General features: G+C 48.2%; 1 protein-coding gene and 1 long non-coding RNA gene across 2 annotated transcripts; both read right to left on the bottom strand.

Annotated features, from left to right (window-relative positions):
- Positions 1-425: 425 nt before the first annotated feature.
- Positions 426-4,173, bottom strand: LOC109367774. Its single transcript, XR_002115195.2, has 3 exons — positions 3,884-4,173; positions 3,657-3,714; positions 426-3,570 (listed from the first exon to the last, which is right to left on the bottom strand). It is a non-coding gene; the product is annotated as an uncharacterized LOC109367774 (long non-coding RNA).
- Positions 4,174-17,844: 13,671 nt separating this feature from the next.
- ZFP36L1 (ZFP36 ring finger protein like 1) lies at positions 17,845-19,879 on the bottom strand (the record flags this gene model as incomplete). The annotated part of the gene is made up of 1 exon (XM_010711539.3): positions 17,845-19,879. A coding segment is annotated over one exon (1,014 nt), but the record flags the coding sequence as incomplete, so codon positions are not given.

Here is a 19,879-nt window from a genome sequence, read left to right as displayed (position 1 = left end):
TTTACAATAACCTCACCTGTAGCCTTTTTATCACCCCAAGAAACCTGCCATCTGACAGCTCTGCCCCCATTACTTACCGTGTGCCAATTTCAGAGTGGCACACAGCTGCACTGTCACTCCAAAACAGCAGTGTGCAAAATGCCCAATCATTGCCCTGGAGAAAGTAATTATGCCTCAATCTAACAAACCAAGGATGTTATTCCTGTTATTTCATTTCAAGCTTTCCTTTGTTTAACTTGAACTGATCTGGTTTAACTCTTTTTTTTTTTGGTACCACGTGAAATAACTCCATGGCCTTCTGTTTATCCACAAAGGAATGGATGAGATCATTTTATATTGCTCTTCAAACCCCGAATGTGTTTGTGGATATATTTCACATGCACAGAGGAGGGGGGGGAGGGGGGAAATAAATAAATAGAAGAAACTGAAAGGAAAAGGAGTGGAAAGGGCAAAAGAGAACCTCAAATTAAAAACAGAGAAAGCATATGTACACATGTGTGCATGTCCATACACTCAGGCTCACATGGTCTCACAGACACCCAGGCAACTTGCTGTTAAGGCAGCTCAGCTGTTTCTAATACATAGCATAGAATTCTAGCTGGAGAAATATTTTATTTTAACAGTGAATCACTCATGACAAAAATGTGGGTGTAACTTAGAGGGAACAGGGCTGGGGGAAGCTCTATGAACGCTAATTTTGCAAGCCCCCAAAGAGGAAGATGCATGAAGCTGATCAAGGTGCAAAGGGTATCCCATTTGGGCCGTGGCTGGATCTGTCCTGCCCTGGAGAAGCCTGCAGAGATGGTGGTGGGAAAGCTCTGCACATCCCCACCGTGGCAATCCCAGGTATGGCCATTGCCTGCATGGATGTTAAGCGGGGCCAACAATGCCAAACACAAGGGCCATCTGCTTTATGCAAAGTTGTGCAGGCCAGAGATGGTGCTGTTGGATACACGTCCTTCACTCCAGAGTAATTCTGATTCACTTCACTGCCAGTGAGACTGGGATGCAGCCCAGGGCTGAGGGTCCCATTCCAGCCCCTTAGTGCAAGCACTACATGCACGGGAAGTCATTGTCCCAGCACCTCTAAGGCCGGGCATACTGAGGCTGGGAACTGTAAACATGTAGTCGGGTTGTGAAATACCCACTGTTTCTCAGGAGTGTAATCACCATGGGAAGAAAGGTGGTTGTTGCTTAGGAGTGACAGCTCGAAGATCAGGTGTTCTCCCTTGGCTGTCCTTTAGTCTTTCTATGAGAGTTTGAATTCCCGTGTCCCAGTTTTCTCACCAATAAATTGGTGACTAAGAGGGACCAGCCTACTCAGGAACAGCTGAACAATATTAGTGGGTACTGCACAGAGCATTCATGACGGCTAACATTCTTCTGGTGGGCAAAACCTGCTGACACCCAGAGTTATATTGTTGTTAATTATTTCTTGGTGTGATTCAAGGAGGCATGGCCAAGAATAGCAGCAAAGTGAACAGCAGGAGACCTACCAGGAAATAAAGCGTAATGGTAAAATCTCATAGAGCATGGAATTGTCTTCTGGGGAAAAAGTGCTCTGTTCCTTAGGCTGATTAAAAAAGGCATCACCACAAGCATTTTGTAGCAGCAGCGCTTTTTTGCTTGTTTAGAATGGTCTATCTGTCTCAACAAAGAGGAGGCTGACTCCTAGAACTCTGCTATACCCGTGTGACTGTAAAAAGATGTTTTTTTACTCTGATTATATTATTCCTTATATACACTAGGATTAGTGAGAGAGAATTTCTCCGGGTCTTTTCCGTCTGTTAAGTTCCATGGTTTGTGATTCACTGTAAAAAAACAAGGGTGGTAGAAAAAAAAAAGAGTTGTTTTGAGCCATGTGGTGATGAAATACAGTAACTGAAAATTCTGTGGGTTTTGAGGTTGGATTTTGTGATTAAAATATTGTTAGGTTCAGGGTAGGATTGGCTGGTAAAATGAATTACAGTAAGACATTATGTTTTCACCTCTAGAAAGTTCAGTTCAAGCCCTGTTTAAGATCACAAAACCCGTAAGTAGTTCAGGATGATTAACAGTTTCTGAATGGCACAGGGCAGGAACAGCAGGGGCCGAGAAGGTCGGATGGGATTCCCACCATGGAGGCCATGGCCTGCAGCACAGCAGGGCACCACAGGTGAGGTCAGACTTCTCCTGGCATGGGGGTAAGGACGAGTGCAGAAGGGGGGCTAAGGGGCCAGATGAAGGCTGTGCGGCTATGTGGTTGTGGCAGGTGCCACGTGAAATGCGTGCCCTGCCATGCGCTACCCAAGCAGTGACAGAGGCTCAATACAGTTTAGTCCCACCCACCTCAGTCAGATTATGAGCAAACAGAGATGACGCTACTTCTGCACAACGGTGCAACATCAGAGGCTCCTGCGCAGATAGCCACTTCAACCCATACAGCAATTACATCTGTTAGGACCATTTTGCAATTTGTTTCCAAGCTGCTGATTCAAGAAGCTGAGTTGCAGAAGAAACCCTGCCAGGAACCCTCTCAGGTTCATCTCACTCAAGCTTTCAGTTTTAACCTATCTCAACAAGATGTGTATTCTCATCAAAGGCACCGCTTGCACGCATGTATCCCAGACAGCTGGAAACAGCACTGATGCCCTTCAAGCTGCTAAACACAAACCAGTGCAGCAAGCAGATTTGCTTTTGAGCTGCCAGGCCAACCCATTAGCCAAGTACCACTTGCTCTTGAAATACAATATAGATAGGGTGTAAGTGATGCATCACTGCCGGTTTGGTGTTCTGCATTTACCCTAAATGCAGTTAATGTGGTTACTGTTAACAGAGAGTTACAGATCTACTCACAAGTTAACAGCTCTGTTAAGATCATCTTATCTAGTTGTCTGGAAATAAAACTGAGTTTTTTTGCATAGCACAGTGTTTATCGGATGTTTTTGGTTACTTCTGAGATTTTGTAAAGTACTGTGACTGGGATATATTGTTTTTTCTTTTTCTATAATTTCAATAAGTCCTAGAGTGAAACATGAATTCGATGCAATTTGAGCTTGAGTACTTTTTGTACTAAAAAACCTTCTTTTAGCACTCAAAATACTCCCTCAGTTTCTAAAGCTTATCTGTATGCTTATCTTACACAGAGCGCAGCAAACCCATTCGAAACCACAACATGCTTCCAAAGTGCTTTAGGGAGCTGGGAATTATTTGATCCATTTTACAGACCAGTCTCCATTTCTGCATAGAATGGAGCCCAGCTCTAACACCATGTACCTACGGTAACCATCAGCCCACAGTACCATTCACATGAGTTGCTCTCAATTTGGCTTAGCTAGGCAGGGGTTCAGAGGAGCTGTGTTTATTTACATTTCCTTGAGTAAAGGACAATCTATCCAGAGCCCTGGATAACCCAAAATGCAATTAACAAATCCATTCAATTTCTACAATAAGAAAATACTTTGCTCAGTAGGAAACTAATCACGTAGCACTTCCAGAAATCCCTTTTGATGCTTCCCTTCTTCTGGGGATTAAAAATCATAATGATCCACAAAACTTCAGTATCTCCGAGATTTGGCTTTACGAGGAGCCCTGAAAAAACAGCAAATTCAGCTGTGTCCAGGCAAAGACGGTGGTTTCCAGCATCCTGGTACCCCCGTTGCCCTGCAGAGACGTACTCTTTCCTAACACGGGGACTCTTGTGCAGAAGCTCCTGCTAAGAGCTGCTGTGACAGTCTGTAAAGGGAAAGGAGACGCTCATTAAAGCCAATTGTGGGCCATTCAGGTAATTTACAGGAAGCAACCAATCCCCGACCCTCCTGGAGCCCGTGAGTCATCAGGAGATATCCCGGAGGTGCAGGAATGTCGTGTGCTCCCAAGGAGACGATGCCCCAAACAAACGCACCGCTGTGTTCCTGCAGTAGCTGCCATCTCCAGATGGGTGTAGGATGTGACCGTAGGAAGACACACTGCAGCAGCCTAAAGTTGCTGGCTCTGCATATGTGGATGACGCCCCATCGAAGGGCAGTGTTGCAAAACTAGTGCATCGCACAGCCCTTTCCAGTAGAACAGTTCCCAGAGCATTGTTCCCTAGACTTTTGCGTCACTACTCCTTGTGCTCTCCCAGGTTAAGTCGCTGTTTTCCCAGCGCTCTCCCCACATGGCACCTTGCACAACACTGGCAAGACTCCTTGGGAGTACCTGAACTCAGCCAACAGAAGTGAGAGCTCCCAGAGGATGCTCTGTCCTATTTCAGCTCCCACGGCCCCTGAGCTCTCCGTCCCTCCCAGTAACGACCTGAAGCACAGGGCCGTGTGTGACGCAGAGCCAGGGCGGCCCAGGCACCCTGCGAGAGGCACGGCGTCCCCCCCCTGCCCCACCAGCCTGAGCTTGTGCAGCAGCACAGGAACAAAACAAACCACAGCGGAAGTGTGGCTAACAACGCCCGGCACGCCGTGTTCTCAAACGCGTGGCTTTGTGCCGGAGCACCACAAGGTTTGGCTGGCGAGGCGAGCACTGTGACGGGGCATGCTGTGGCAGGCAGTCCTACGTGCGGGGCCTGCCCCGCGCTGACGCACAGAGCTGTGGCTGCAGGCACAGGCCTTCCTCGGGCTGCCCTCCCACTCTGCAGCCCGGCCCAGTGCCAGGCCTCCATCGCCGCTTGCCCTGCCCTGCGCACTCACGGACACAGATAGGAGTTGATCCTGGTTGTCATTAGCAGCTGGGTGCAGGCAAGGAGCCTGCCCTGGCATTTTCTGCCCCCAGTAGCAGCAAGGCCTGGAGAAAGGCAAGGCAAGAGAGCACCTTCTACGAGGGTTCCAGGGTGTGTGGCCCCCACCTGCTGCCAGAGGCTCCAAAGAAGAGATGAAGTGTGACTACCATCACAGCTCTTGTGACCACACTCCTTTGCTCAGTGTTGCGTCTGTGTAACCTCACGTCACAGGCATGCAAGCTAAAAACCTCTAATGGGTGCTGAGTCACAGCTCAGCACTAAATCAGCACAGCGTATTCTGGCACAACTGGATCCCCCCATAGCATAAAAGTCAGGACAAGCTCCAGCATGGGAGTATTTGGTGCAGTCATTTGAGCTATGTCCACCCATCTCACTGCCACCCCAGGACACATCCAAATTCCACAAATAATGTGAAGCCCACACCTCAGAGCCGAGCAGGAGATGGCAGCATGGTGGCTGGGGCATAAGTGTGAGGGCACCTTCCTAGCAAAAGGGCTGTGGCTAAGGCAAGCCCTGCACTGACTTAGCCCTGTAAGTCTACTCAGCACTGCTACCAGTGCTGAGAAAGAAATTCCTTTAAGCCTTTTAAACTCACACTTTGCTGTTGTTGTTTTTTATCTTGAATACACCTCGAGGGAAATTCTGAATCCCTCCATGCTTGGGCCCGCTGGTATTTATATCTGAGCAACAGTAGTGGAGCCATGTGAACAACTGATTACTGTTCCAGGCAGATTGCAAATAAAAAGAATTCAGTTTCCTCATTGAATGGAACCTTCTTTTTTCCTCTCAAATAGGAACTCTCTACTCAGAAAAGCGCCAAACATTTAACCTATTTGTTTCCTTTTTTTTTTTTTTCTTCAGGTTTGTTTCATTTAGCAACGATTAAAATGTAACCAAACTCACTCCTGACAAAATCATTCTAAAATGAAAAATAGCATTTAGATGCCACAGCACCTAAGCATGGCAATATTTCTGCTTGTTTCCTGCTAAAGCCGTTTGTAGATATGATACATTATGTTGGCCCGAAGGAGCACGGAATCAATTATTTAACAAAGTAATGTGCCTAGCTCTACTTGATTTTGTTCTTTCAGTACAACAACATTTAGGTAGTGCTAATAAAAAATGCTGCCTTGGTGCGAGTGGAAGCGGGAGATCTTTGTTTGATCACTGTTTCCCAGCATGAAAAAGAGCAGTGCTAACTTCCCTCTGCTGTTGTCAAGGCACCTCCTCGGGACGGCCCGGGGAAGCAGCGGGAAGGGGAATGCAGCTTCCATGACTCATTCATTCCTCGGCTGCTCTCTGGAGACGGCCCGCAAGTGGTCAATCGGTGGCAATTGTCATGGGGAGTTTGTGATGTGGGTACTCAGACCATCAGCATATTGCACAAGAGCCGTTCAAGGGCTTTCCTCTTGAGGAAAGCAGGTCCAGACACTGTCTCTAAACCTGAGAAACTCCACCTGTGTCTCTCACCAAGTCCATCTCAACCACCTTTCAGGGTGCTGTTTATACAACGTTATTTTTTTATAGTATTTTTAGCAATGATGTGAGTAAATCAACCAAACCGCTAATGAAAGAACAGAGCAAGGCCAGATCAGGGTTATCAGGCAGAGACAAACCAAAAATACTTCAGAAGAGGAATGTTTTAGACAGTACTGCAGGAGAAGGCATTTAAAATTATTCCACCTTCTAATCAAGTCTTTCTCTAAGCTTCCCCCTGTGGCACACTGCATTCTCGGTGTATCCTGAAGTTCGCAAAGACCAAGAAGTATGTCCAACAAAATGGAGAATAACAGTGTGCTTCAGAGAAACACTTTTAGCTACCCACACTAGATATGGGAGGCATTCTGCAACCATGAGGCATAGCTGGGTTTAGCTAATGCTCTGTCCAAAGGGGCTTTATTTCCACCAGACCCCTTTTCCAGCAATCCTCTTGAGCCAGACCAGCATTGAGTCAATTTTCCCTACTTGCCAGCTATAAACAAACTCTTTTTTTCTTTTGTTGGGTGGTATTCAATCCCCCATCTCCCTTGGTAGCAGTGAAGATTTATAGCAGCATGAAAGGCCAGCCTAACTATGGCAAGTGTTCGCAGCAACTCTGCCTTGAAGTTCCAGCTTTACTTCCTGGGGAGTGAGGAGATACCTGTGATGGGCCTCAGCTCATGCCTGTATTATAACTGTATGCAGGTGCATGAAAAAAGCAGACGTGTGCCAGGTAATTCCCATGCACATGCTCTCAGTGTGCCGTACTCTGTGACACAACAAAACCTTTGCTCACACTTGTACCTGGCGGGTTAGTCATACCAACCTCACTGCCACTGGAGCTGCACGGGTGGGTGGGAGGTAAGGACGAGCAATTTGTGAGGGCAGCAGGAGTGTAGTGAGGCTGCATCACTGCCTGCAAGGTGGAGGCCTCTTCTGGAAACCAGCTCCTGAAGAGTGAGAGCACAGAGCAGGACTGGTGGCCAAAATCCCAGTGCCACCTTGTCTTCCCATTCAGGCAGAGGTAGCACCAATGGACAGCTTGGCCACAGCAACAGCTCCCGACTCCTGGCAATGCTTCCCCGTTCCCCAGATCCCAGTACAGATTTGTACATCTCAAACCTTCCAGAGTGGAATCGGGGAAGCTGCTCCTCGCCCTGGGTCACGGCACAGCCATGCCCTGCATCGCCCCGGGAGGTGGGTGCTGGGCCTCAATGGGGGCTGTAAAAGGACACTTAGCATCCTTGTGCTGGATGGCCCTCCTCTTGTTGCTATGCATGCATTCAGTGCTTAAATCCGGCTTCATTTCCCTCTGAAAGCTCATCGTGCAATTTGGAAAAAGAAAAGAAGAAAAACAGCACTTAAAAGCATTGACTGTTTTTAGAACGATTTTGTAGTACAGCAGACTCCAGGCTCACTTGTGCTAGGTGCTGTGCAAACATAAAGGCAGCTCACAAATAAATATGGCCCCGTATGATCTTCCTTTGTCTGAGACATAAAGCTGCACTCGGAAAGGCTGGTAATCTTTTTCCATGGGGCTATCCAGGTCTGAAATAAGTGGGGTGTGGTAAATCTATGCTGACGTAAATGAGAGAAGGTGTTTTGAAGAACCCGGGACAGGGAAGGCAAATTGAAAACAGAGCACTCTGTGAATATTACACAAGAAGAGCCTGGTCTATTTTCTGTTTCTTATTTCTGTTACTGCAGAAATTCCCCTCGTCTTACATTAGAGAGGAGGCCAGGAGGCCAGAGCCATGTGGTTTGCTGCTGTGATCTGGCAGTAACCGAAAGAGGAGACCAAAGTGACTGAACCACCCAGCCCTGGACCTTGATGTGAGGGTGCAGAGCTCAGCCAGACCGACAGTTGGCCCCTGCCTCATGTGGAGTGAGTCCAAACTCCACAGCCAGATCCGAGGACATCTGGGCTGGCTGGGAATGGGGACTGGTACCAAATCACCAGTGGTGCCACTTCTCTTTAAGGCAGCAATGGTGTTTTGGGCTTCTCTCCCCCTCTCACTGCTGCAGAAAGCTGCGAACCAGACTATTTCTACTTAAATGAAAGGGTAAAAACCTCCTCCTCTGAATTCATGTGCTAAATAGCGTGATAGTTTACGAGAAACATTTCTTAAAAAGCTGTTTGGGCTTGATTTTTATATTTCTCTTCCTCTAACAAAGCGTCTGTGAGTTCAGTACAAACAGATAAACAGTCCTGCACGGCGGGTAGCCTAGCTACATCAGCTTGTGCTCTGAACTACTGAGGTTTTGGATGATGTCAGTCTGGTCTCCTGAGGGCTGCTGTTGTCATCAGATAGCGAGGTTGATAAGGCACATGTTATGATGAGGCATGCTCTTGGGTTTAACCATAGTATCGTGCGCGAGGCAGTCAAGAAAGCGGAGCATTTCCTGGTACAGTACCTCGGTAAGGCTGCCTTCATAGGTATTTCCATCACACTGCCCTGTGCTCAGCACGCAACGCACTGCTGACAACCCAAAAGACCAAACATTGCAAGGTTTCAAAAATCCATTTCCTCTAACACAAACATGTTTGTTTGGGACTTGTTTCTTTTCCTGATATCAGTTTCACTGTTCTTTCCTTTTCTCTTGTTCCTTTTCTTTCCCTTTCTTTCCTCTGCTTTTCTTTCCATTTCTTTCATTTTCTTTCTTCTCTTTTCTTTGCTTTCTCATCTTCTCTTTCTCCAGAAAACACTGTTTAGAGCCAATGTAAAGACACTTTCAGGAGCAGTTTTTCTGCTGGTCCCTCAGCCCAGCTGCACTGGAAGCACCTGAAATCCTGCACAGTCTGTGGGCTGGAGGCCCTTGTCTGGATTTGGAGTCTCCAGCCCCCACCAAGCATTGGTTTCCCCACTGCTCAGATGCTCACTGCCAAACTGCGGTTTCTTCCCCTCTTCTTGTATGACTTTATATTGAATATTGTGGTTTGTTCTATTGGCAGACTGAATGATAATAGTTCAGGATCAGTTATACGACTCAAGGAGTATTGAAAAGGAGATTGTGCATAGCCTTTACCTGGAGCTGAACTGAATTTACTTTTTTAGCATTCGATTTCATGTATACTTTTCATATTTCACTTAAATGGAGCAGGCTGGATCCCTGACCACCCTTCATTGCTGGACAGCTGGAAGATCAGGGCAGCCCCAGTCTCACCAGAGAGGCCACGTGCAATAGATGTGCAAAACCTGAAGTGATCCACAATTCTGCCAGCTCTGGCCTGCCCACAGCTAATTTCCATATACTGGAAAAAGGCAGAAAATGCATTGTTTCAAAATCCTGACTATATACATTATAATCTTGAACTCTGCTGTCTCTCAGTCTTCAATATACCAATGAATAAAGAGGCCATTTCACTACCTAAATAAAGCCTCTGGGACCCAGTAGGAAAGCATTACATCTATGTGAAAAGAGCAGCAGTTAATGTGACAGCAAAACTCCAAGCTGACAAAAGCATTACGTGCAAGCCCACAGCTTTGTGAGGAGCAGCGATAGACTGGGTATGACGGCACTTACTGTAACACTTGGGTTTTTCCATCCCCTAAAGGACTGAACTCAGCATAGCTTTTAAACTTCTTCAGGCCTTTTAGAAAGTAACTAATTGCGAGCTTTTAGACTCGGAGGACAGGAGGTCTTGGCTGAGCCAAGGATAAGGTTTGCACAGCCGGTGTGGCCATGCTGGGAGCTGAGAGACTCCGGGAGCTGGAACCCACACTGGGCACATTGCTATCTGTCACATAGCTCGGTTTACTGCTGCCATGAGTCACACATTTTGAAACCCAGCTTGTGTTCCCTGTTGCCCACACAAGACAGAAAACATTGAATGCACTTTGTATCTGAATTGAAAACCTCATCTCACACTCTCTGACCTCGCTCTCCTCCTCCATTCACAGTACTGTGGCATTCAAGGCTTAATTGCTTGTAGTTCTATCAGCCAAGGTGGTTATACTTGCTGATCATCTTGCATGTGACAACACAGTCATACACTGAATTAGAAAGAAATATTGAAGGAACAGATAGAGGTGACCTAGTAAGCATTCTGTGGGCCATCCATATTTTTACACCAATTTTGATAAGGTCTCCTATAAAGATTGTAGGAGGGCATAAGTAACATCAGCCGAGGGCCAAAGTTTTTTTTTACGGACAATAAACCAGCAGCATGATAGGAGCACAACATAGCGAGGAGCACAACAGAGCCAATAACCTGCACCCTCCCATTCAGCCATTGACAGAAATTAGGTGTAGGTAGAGCTGCCAGAAAATGGTCAATCTGATATGGTTGGTTATCCAGCTCACTGACTGTAAGGACAGGCAGTTAGATTCGTAATTGCTGGGTTTAGTGCCTAAAATAAGATAGAATTGACTCTTTTTTTTTTCCCCTTTCTTTTTTCTCTTTTGGAGACATTAGGCATCTAATTGTCCTCTTTCTTTACCACAACTGGAACCCAGATTCTCAGTGCTGAGCTCTTACCATGCGTCAAGAGCAATTCACAAAAAGCAGCCAGTCTGCCCTTCAGCTTCCAGGCAAGATGTATTATAAAAAATACTTTAGCTTGCAACAGTCCCAGAGGTGATCCAGCATCTCCAGAAGACCATCACTTCCTGTTTCCCAACACAGAACTTCATTTATGGTAGTTGCCAGTGAGAAAAGCTGAGCAACCTAAATGCAAGGGCTGGGCAGAACAATTCAGAGCTATGGAGTGCACAGGGAAAGACCCAGGGACCAACACTGGGACACCAAGCAAGCCAGTTGTTGCCAAAAAAAGGGAGACATACATCTGTGATCAATATGAAGGAATAGTTTATTTCCCCTCTGCATGCTCGCCCTTTGGAAATGAGCTGATCAGTGAGGTCACAGGGCCAAACTCTACAGCTGACTTTTTTTTTAAGGACGGATAATTTTATGGCCACTGTTAAGCGCTGTAATTTATGTAAACAAAGATAATGATAAGTGGGAAGAAATCAACTTATGTTTCAAAGCCTGCATTCCCTGGGGACAGGGATGAGAATCTCTCCTTCAGAAAGGAAAGCTGAAGGGCAGGAGCACAGCTTCCTCTGAGTATCTGACAGTGGAGCATGGCACTCCCATCGGAGCTGGATATTCCTACATGAGTGTCCATGCACGCAACCCAGCAGGGATACATTTCCAAGAATTTCCACAAAATTCTACAAAAAACAGAGGCAGAATAGCATCAGTGAGAAGAGAGCAAGGATGAAAGTGAAGCACAGGGCTGTTTTAGGACACGTTATTCATGGCAGAGACATGGGAAGGGAGCAGGGCAGAAAAGTTTGGAGAAGCAGATCCCCTGGGACCAGGCTGGTGAAGAGAACAGCAAGGACTTCATCTAGCAGCTGAGCTCTAGTCTTGTTAAGCAAAAGGGATGACCATAAACCTCCGCAGAAGACATTTAGAGGAAATATTAGGTGAAATTATAGAGGTTATATTAATTTATTATTAATATATTAATTTATTATTAATTTATTATTATTAATTATAGAGGTTATATTAAATTATAACAGCCTGAGCAGTGAACTATCCTGAGATGGGAACGCACTGGGGACAGCAAGGCTAAGGCAAGACAACTCTCTGTGCCGGAGAGGTGGTTTGGGGATAATGAGAGCAGTCCTGTCATAGTTAAGTTTGAAGGTCTAGATGACTCACTAGAAATCTCTGCCAACCTGGACGATACATTGATAACCCCATGGGCTGCCTGTCTCCAGCCTCCATCACGAGATCTCTGGCCTTGTCCAGCTGCCTGTCCTCCAGTTCTCTCAGGCTGCCTGCTTTTGAAACAAGCTTTCAGAGCATTTAAAAACATTTCCAGTGCTGTTTTCATGCACGTTGAAAGTGTTTTGCTGGTTCAGAAAAGTGCCAGAAGAAGGAAAATATCTTGGTCAGCAGATTCAGCCTGAGAATCCAAAGCCACATTAACTAAATTTAGAGGAAAATAGTTTTCTGCAGTTCCCCTAGGTATTTTGGCTGTGCACTCTTAAGAGAGGGTCAATTAGGTCTGTTCATGGCTTTTCAGTCCCCTGATAATTTTGCAAGTCTAAAATCACGAGGTTTATCGTAAACATAGCACACAAGATCTGAGGCTGAGAGAAAATAAGCAGGGGACCGCTTTGCACATTTTCAGTACTGACCCTTTTCCAAGCAAAAGCACACTTTTTACACTCTTGTGTTGGCCTTGGACATAACCTTTCCTCATTACTTGTGGCTGCAACATGTTAGTAAAGCAGGACTTTGCTCGTGCCCCAGAGTCCAGAGCCAAGAAGTACATTCTCTCACTGTAGCTATAATTGGGGTGAATCATGATGGCTCCCACATTAGACTGCTCAAGAAATCTCTTTGTAGCAAATACAGCAATAGCTTCAAGAAATAACTTCACTGGCGTTTGCTCCATATGGATTAATGTCTCCTCAGGGGCCGTGGCTACCATCCCAAACAACATTTCTAGGGCTTGCGTGGCTACATCCTTTTCCTGTGAATCAACGTTGGCATCTGCTCATCCAGAGCATTCAGGAGAAATATTTGCTGTTGCCTGGAGACTAAGACAGGATAAAAAGTATTGGGAGCCCTAAATTATTTTTGCAGCTCTTCCTCTGATGCCGCGCCACTCCCAGACAATCTCTTTTACTTAGCTGTTGTGTGTCTCACGGGTTCTTCAACCTGTGGAATAGGTGCAGTTATACTCGCCAAGTGCTCAAAGCACTTGAAAGTCCTCCCAGGCTTTCACGTGAAAGGAATCATATAGAAGCACATCCACTATAAGGGCCGCCGAGACTCTGTCTGTCTTTGTCAGCATCATCATTATTTGTTCCACTCCAGGAAGGTGATAAGCCCCAAAGAGACAGAACAGCCGCACTGAGAAGTGGCCTTTCACACCACACCGACCCTCGCTGGATATGTGCACAATGAGGAAACTTCCTTCCACCCAGAGGTGCAAGCAGATTCTGGAGCTGGCAGTCACGTGTTGCTCACAGCCTCACAACCCACAGGATCCTGCATGGAAAAATTTCACTTCCATGTGTTGACTGAGTTAATGTGGTGGGGAGAGTGGGCGGACATAAAATGGAACTACGAAAAGAGATTAATTTGCAGCTGAAGGCCAGGCAGCGGGAACGCGAGCTCTGTGTTTGCTCAGAGAACAGCAGTTTAGACCAAAACCCAGTTGAAAAGAAGAGGTTAAGGCAGTGGTAGTAAAAAAATCAAAACTGGGGAAAAAAAGCAAAAGTTAAGCAAAGCCTCTCTGGAAATTAAGACGTGGAATTCAAAACATTCGCAGTATAATAAACCCAGCCGAGCCCATAAAGCTGCACCAGCCAAAAGGAGGTCTGTTCTGCCTACGAGGAAACACGAAACCGCGTCATGCCTGGCAGCAGCCGCCCCTTAGTCCCGTTTCCTCCCCACTTTATTGCAGAATTGTGCTGCTGGGTGCCCTCGGCTATGTTTAACGCAGCGTCTGTTTCCACTCTAACCCCTTTGCTTTGGAGGGGGTGGATATAAATCAGCTGCGGAGCTGCCCACAGGGCTTAGTCACAGCAGGTATTGGTTTAGGGTGTCTTAGAGGAACTTTTTTTTCTTCTGCAAGTATTCTAGGGAATAAGCGCAGGCTTTGTGAGGAACAGGCATTGCTCCACGGGCCAGAGTGTCCAGACAAAAGACATTTTACATCACCCAGAAGAATCCTCTTCTAACATTTTGGGCTGAGTGCTCCAAAGGCTGCTGCTCCACAAGGCCCCAGAAGACGCTTGTCCCCAAATCCCCACCAAGCGAGCCTCCCGTCCCTCCTGGCACTCACAGGAGCATGCCTGCCCTGTCTGCTGCCCCTCACCTCAAGACATTCTCTGTGCTGGGTATCTCCCCCTTCCTCCCAGCTTCCTCCTGCCCAAAGCCCCTGCACGCAGTTGGCACTGGGTCCAGATGCCTCTCCTACACACACACCGCCCGCTGCACCTCCTTCCTTCCAACTCCCAAAGCGTCTTTCTCCAGATTCAAGCACATGCCAGATTTCCCCAGTGCAGGCCACACAAATTGTAGCAATTAGCAAGTGTAAAGGGCATGCTGTGGCTTTCTCATGCATTACTGCATCCTTACTACTCATTCCTATCCCTGGGCACATTCATCAGATTGCGTACAGTAAGCAATATTATCCAGGCCTTCCCTATACCGCTGCTTGAGCCCCACTGCAGGGACCCAGTTCATAGCATTTGTGCATCCAACCACCAGTAGTTAGGAAGTCTTCAGACTCAAGACAGCATGGCATCTCCCACCCCTGCCAGCCCTGTGTTTTGTGGACTTGATCTCTTTAACTTTTCTCGTGCTTCCCATCTCTAACCATGTCCCTTCAGTTTCTGTCCCACCACATCTCTGTTTTGTGATGGATGGCACAGCCCAGCCTTCCCTCTGTGATTTGCAACAGCAGCTCCCAGCTCCATTTCGGCCCAAGCCCTCCCAGCAGGAATCATATAGATCGTAAGTCCAGATTTGCTTTCAACAGGCGTATTTCTACTCGGAGAAGAAGTTTCTCCAAGTTCTTTCTTTTCTGCCTCCCAATCTCATGACAGTGCTGAACTTTCAGCATTTCAAGGGTTTTTAAAGTGTTACGTGCAATCGTGGCACAACACACACTTATCAATGAGTGGCTTTGGGCAAAGGTCGGCCAAAACTAGACCGTAACCAATGACCTTTAAGAACAACAACACAGTAACCCTATTCCACTTCACACCTCTCACCTACAGAGATGCTCGAGAAATGAGAAACTTCATTTCCACAGCCACCAACTGCAAAACTGAAGGTGTTTCAGTACAAGAGCTATATGTGGCCCATTAGCAAGGTGGCCTAGTTTCTGGGACACCTACAGCTGCCATCAGTGCTGGGAAGGGAAAGGCAGCTACCAGATGGGATATGAGCCACCTGTAGCTCTGCAGATCAAAGTCACCACGTGCCTCCTGACTGTATGGCACAGACAGCCATACTGCTGGTTATAATTTCCAGGGACAACTAGGTACAGTAAAGGTGCAGCTTGAGAGTGACTCAAATTCTAAGCCAAAAAATACATATCAGCTAATGTTTGCTGCCCAAAGGCAAGGACCCAAGCCCCTGTCAGGGACACAGCAAACATCCATGACTGTAACCAGAAATGCATGAGGAACAGCCAGACAGATACCTTCAGTGTCCCTTTGTGCAGCAGCAAGAGCTGTACGTGCAACTTGAAAATTGCACCAATGCACTCATGTGGGAGTGACTGTGCCAGCACACAGCCCAGCCAGCCCTTTCCTTCTGGCCACCTGAGAGTCCCATGCAATCAACAAATGAGCCAGAGCATCAACAAGCCCCTATATCAGAGGAGTGCGTCCCTCACAATCTTCCTTTCAGGAAGGGCTATCTACTCTTCTGAGCTTTGGTAAGGATATTACAAACACGCATCAAACCTCTAGTGGAGACGGATGAGAACTCTGTAAGAAACAATACACTCACAGCTCATCCAAGGGAACAGAAGTCTCTCCAGACTATGTGCTGCCATACACCTGAGCCACAATGAACCTTAATGATATCAGATAGGGCATATCCCATGTTTCTGTAGGCTCTCATGTGCACGCACTCTCTCGTATAAATTATTACATAAAATGCCTGATGGTGCTTACTTGGCTCTTCTCTGTTCTCCATGTGACCGAGCTCAGGGTTAATTTCAAAAAGCAAAGCACCAAGTGACAGAGATTAAACTCACTGAAGAAAAGTAGTGCTGGTATCCCAGAACCAGTGCCCTGGAAAGACAAGGAAAGCATACAAGCAGCACAAAGACCTACTTTAAGCACAGCTTCACAGTTGTTTGTCATATCAATAGCATCGTGGAACTGTACAGCTATTTCTTCATCAATTATTAACTGTGCAAAGATTGTTCGAAGAGCCATGCAGAAAGTCCAAAGAGGAAGCGGGCAGTTTCAGCTCCACATATGCGCCCTGTGACAGGCTCGGGATCCTCTCCAGATCAGACAAGCCTTGTGCATTGGGGCCAAGGCTCTGCTCTCACAGCTGGGAAGGAGCAGGTCCAGGCTGCAGCTGGGCACCGGCCTCCCAGGCCACAGCACATCCTTGGCGTAGGCCATGGAGCAGTACCGGGCTGTACCTGAGGCTCTTCTCTTACATGCAGACCGTGCTGCACGCTAGTTACATCAGCATCTGCCAAGTGAACTCCCCATGCAACTTTTGTACTGCTCATGGGAACCAGCCCTTAGCAATCACGCTCCCCTTCCACCATCTTTCCTCCACCAAGCTCACCTTCATTGCCAGACCACACAAGAAAGCGCATTGCACAAAACCAGCAGCAGGAAGGTGTGTTGGTGCAAGCCCCGAGGTATCCCGCAGCTTTTGTTTTGCAGGAACTCTTCCAACATGAGTTAGGAAACATCTCTCCCTAATGTTGAGGCATGTCAAGACAACTGACCGAGCAGTGGTTCAGCAGCAATATTCCACCCCCGATTTAGAAGCGAGCTGGAACAGCTTCAGATGCAGAGCGCCAAGCCTCCTCCAAAGAGCTCGAAGGTGAAGAAAACAAGAGCTGCACCATGAGCAGCAGTGGCAAAGAGGAGTCCCTAAATACAAACACTGGCTGCAGAAGTTTCTGGGATTGGTGGCTGGTGGTCCCATGAGTCCAAGGCCCTGAATGCAACATTAGGATCAGCTGCATGTACTTTGCTGGCGATCTACATGCTCCTCCCTTGCAAAATGGGACTCCACCTCAGCCACTCTACCACCAAGGCCCACCACCACCACCAAGCTGGGCCAGAGGTCTGGGAAACCTACACCACTCAGCACCCCACCAGAACCCCACCCAAAGCACAGCACGGGCCATCCAGCTCAAGGCACAAGCTACACTGAGCAGAGAGTAAGCCAGCAGGGACAGAGGGGGCGAGAGGAGACAGGTGGAGGGGAGGAGGCTCCCTAAGAGACAGAAGGCTAAAGACCAGGGCTGGGCACTCACCGGGGCTGACCTTCGTACCCCCTGAGCTGGGTGGCTGACCAGCTGCACCTGCAGGAGTGAAGGAAGGTGCTGAGCACCTTGGCGGGTGCCTCACAGAAAGGGAGAGAAACAGCTGCACGTGAGTGGTCGCCTAAAGCCAGCGCCTTGATTTCTGCAAGTAAAACCACTGTCATTTTCTTGAAAAAACTTGGGGTTTATTGATTTAAACTGCAAACAGTCGTTACAAAAGAGATTCTCTTAAATAAACTCACACAAAGAGGAAGAGAAAGCAATGTAGTGAACAGTAACAGGGGGGAAAAAAATTACATTCATTATTCTCTTTGTGCCAGTCCCGTTCACCTCGGCAAGGAAAACTCCAAACTTGGATACAGAAACGCAAAGACAAACTGTATTTGGAATGTCTTCAGATAGGCACTTGGAGCTCAAGGCTTTTCTCCTTGAATCTATACAAAAAGAGGAAGAAAAAGGTCTTCCTTCCACACTGCCTCGCACAGAGCTCACATATGTACATTCTGTAGCCCACTTGGCAAGACCCAGGGCAGGGGAAGAGGAGGAGGAAAGGAAAGGCAAAGAAGCACATTAACTCAATTTGCAGTCCAACACAAAAAAAAAAGGGGGGGGGAAATTCTAAAATAAATAATCCAAACACAGTTTTTTGCATTTTTTTAAATTAATTTTTCATTTTTTAAAATAAAATAACCAAAAAAAGTGTAAAGTTACAAAAAATGTCATTGTAGTATAATATATTAAACTGTGGGGGAAAAAAAAAGGAAAAGACACTTCACAATCTTAAGATTAATATGGAAGATCATAATTTAAACATAAAAGAATATATTCTATGGATTCATCATCCCGATAAATATGAACAAAATTAACAAAAAAGCATAGGTTTCGGCAATAAATACGTTTTGATAAGTTAAATAAGCTTTTTTATATTGTTGTGCAGTGACAAGCAAAATTTGCTCTCCAATTTCTGAAGTTATACAAAATTAAAAACCCAGAAAAAAAAATAATAATAAAAGCTTGGCGTGAGTGCTCTAAGATAGGTCTAAGGTACTCTAGAGCAAAACCATTAAAGCTATGTCTACTGGAACTTTGTTTACACGAACGTGTGTATGTGTGGAATGACTTCCGTCCGCCCCACCCCGTTTCTTTATTTGTTGTTAAGATGTCACACGAATACACGAGGAACTTTTAGCACCAAAATCGAGTCTCTCCCAGCACAGTCCACCTCTTTTGCTTTCTGCCATCTTTTTCGCTCGTCGTCCTCCCAGCCGAAGTCCCGCTCGTGTCACAACCGCTCTGTTCTCAGCTCACCCTCCCCGCAGGCAGGCGGAGGGGCGAGGCAAGGGGCTGGATGTTAACGCTGCCACGTGCCTGCAGCCGGGGGGCGGTGCAGGAGGCAGCCAGCGGGGGGAGCCGGGCGCGGGCACATCCTGCACATCTGGAAGCGCGCAGAGCTGCGGTGCCCTCTGCAGCCGGAGAGGTAATAGAGTCACAGTGAAAGTGTTACAAGGCACTAATTTTGTAAACGTTATTGCTTCTCGTCGTAATTTGGCACTTAAGGTTGGAGCCGATGGGTGTGCGACAGGCAGGCGGACGCGTTAACATCCAGCTGGGGGGTAGGGAGGCGGGGGGTCAGCTTAACATCGCCACCGAGGGGGGAGCGGGAGGAACCCGCTTAGTCGTCGGAGATGGAGAGTCTGCTGAAGATGGGCAGGCGCCTGGAGGTGTCCAGGATGGGCGAGTCGGAGCCGCTGTGGCTGCTACTGGAGCTGCTCAGATAGCCCTCCTGGTCGGAGAGCGAGTCCTGAGGGCTGGGCGGCGAGTCGAACATGTGAGGAGACTCGGACATGGGCCTGAACAGGAAGGCGGTGGGGGAGCTCCCGCCGGGCACCGGCACCCCCACGCTGGGGGCGAAGAGGCTGACCAGCTCCTGGCTGGAGAAGGTGAAGGGGTTGCTGGCGCAGTCGGGCAGCGTGGGGGAGCCCAGCAGGTCGTCGGCACTCAGCATGGGCGGCGGGGTGACGGAGGTGGGGCTGTCCAGCAGCCCGGGGGCGGCGGCGCTGGGGAAGCCGGCGAAGCTGAAGCTGTGTTGTAGGCGGGGTCTGTCGGCAGGGGGGGGCTCCCGGCTGCCCGCCACCGCGCGCCGCTCCTCGGCGTTGTGGATGAAGTGGCAGCGCGGCCCGTAGGGGCAGAAGCCGATGGTGTGGAAGGTGCGGCAGAGCTCGGTCTTGTACTTGGGGTGGCGGGTGAGGCTGCGCAGCTCGTGGATGCCGTGGGCGAACTGGCACTTGTCGCCGTACTTGCAGGCGCCGTTCTCCTCGAAGGGGCGGCACAGCTCCGTCTTGTAGCGGCTGGAGTTCACTTGGCCCCCGGGCTGCTTTTGCTGCAGCAGCCGCTCGCCGCCCTCCGAGAAGGAGCGGTCTCGAAAGCGGCTCTCCCGGGGGCCGAGCGCGGGCGCGGGCTCCCCTTTGAGGCCGCCGAGGAGCTGGCTCTGGTGGAACTTGGCGTTGGGCAGCGTCACCGAGTGCCTCCTAGGGAAGCCGCCGCCGGCCGGGGTGCCCACCGCCTTCCTGTCCAGCAGGCACCCGCCGACCCCCGCGGGGCTGTAGTTCAGCATCTTGCTGCTCTGCGGGGGAAGGGGAAGCAACCACCGGTCACTCGCACAGTCCGGAGCGGAGGGGCCGCGGCC

This window comes from Meleagris gallopavo, chromosome 5, assembly GCF_000146605.3.
Source record: "Meleagris gallopavo isolate NT-WF06-2002-E0010 breed Aviagen turkey brand Nicholas breeding stock chromosome 5, Turkey_5.1, whole genome shotgun sequence".
Taxonomy (NCBI): Eukaryota; Metazoa; Chordata; class Aves; order Galliformes; family Phasianidae; genus Meleagris; species Meleagris gallopavo.
The sequence above is the reverse complement of the archived record's forward strand: the minus strand, read 5'-3'. Positions and strand labels throughout refer to the sequence as shown.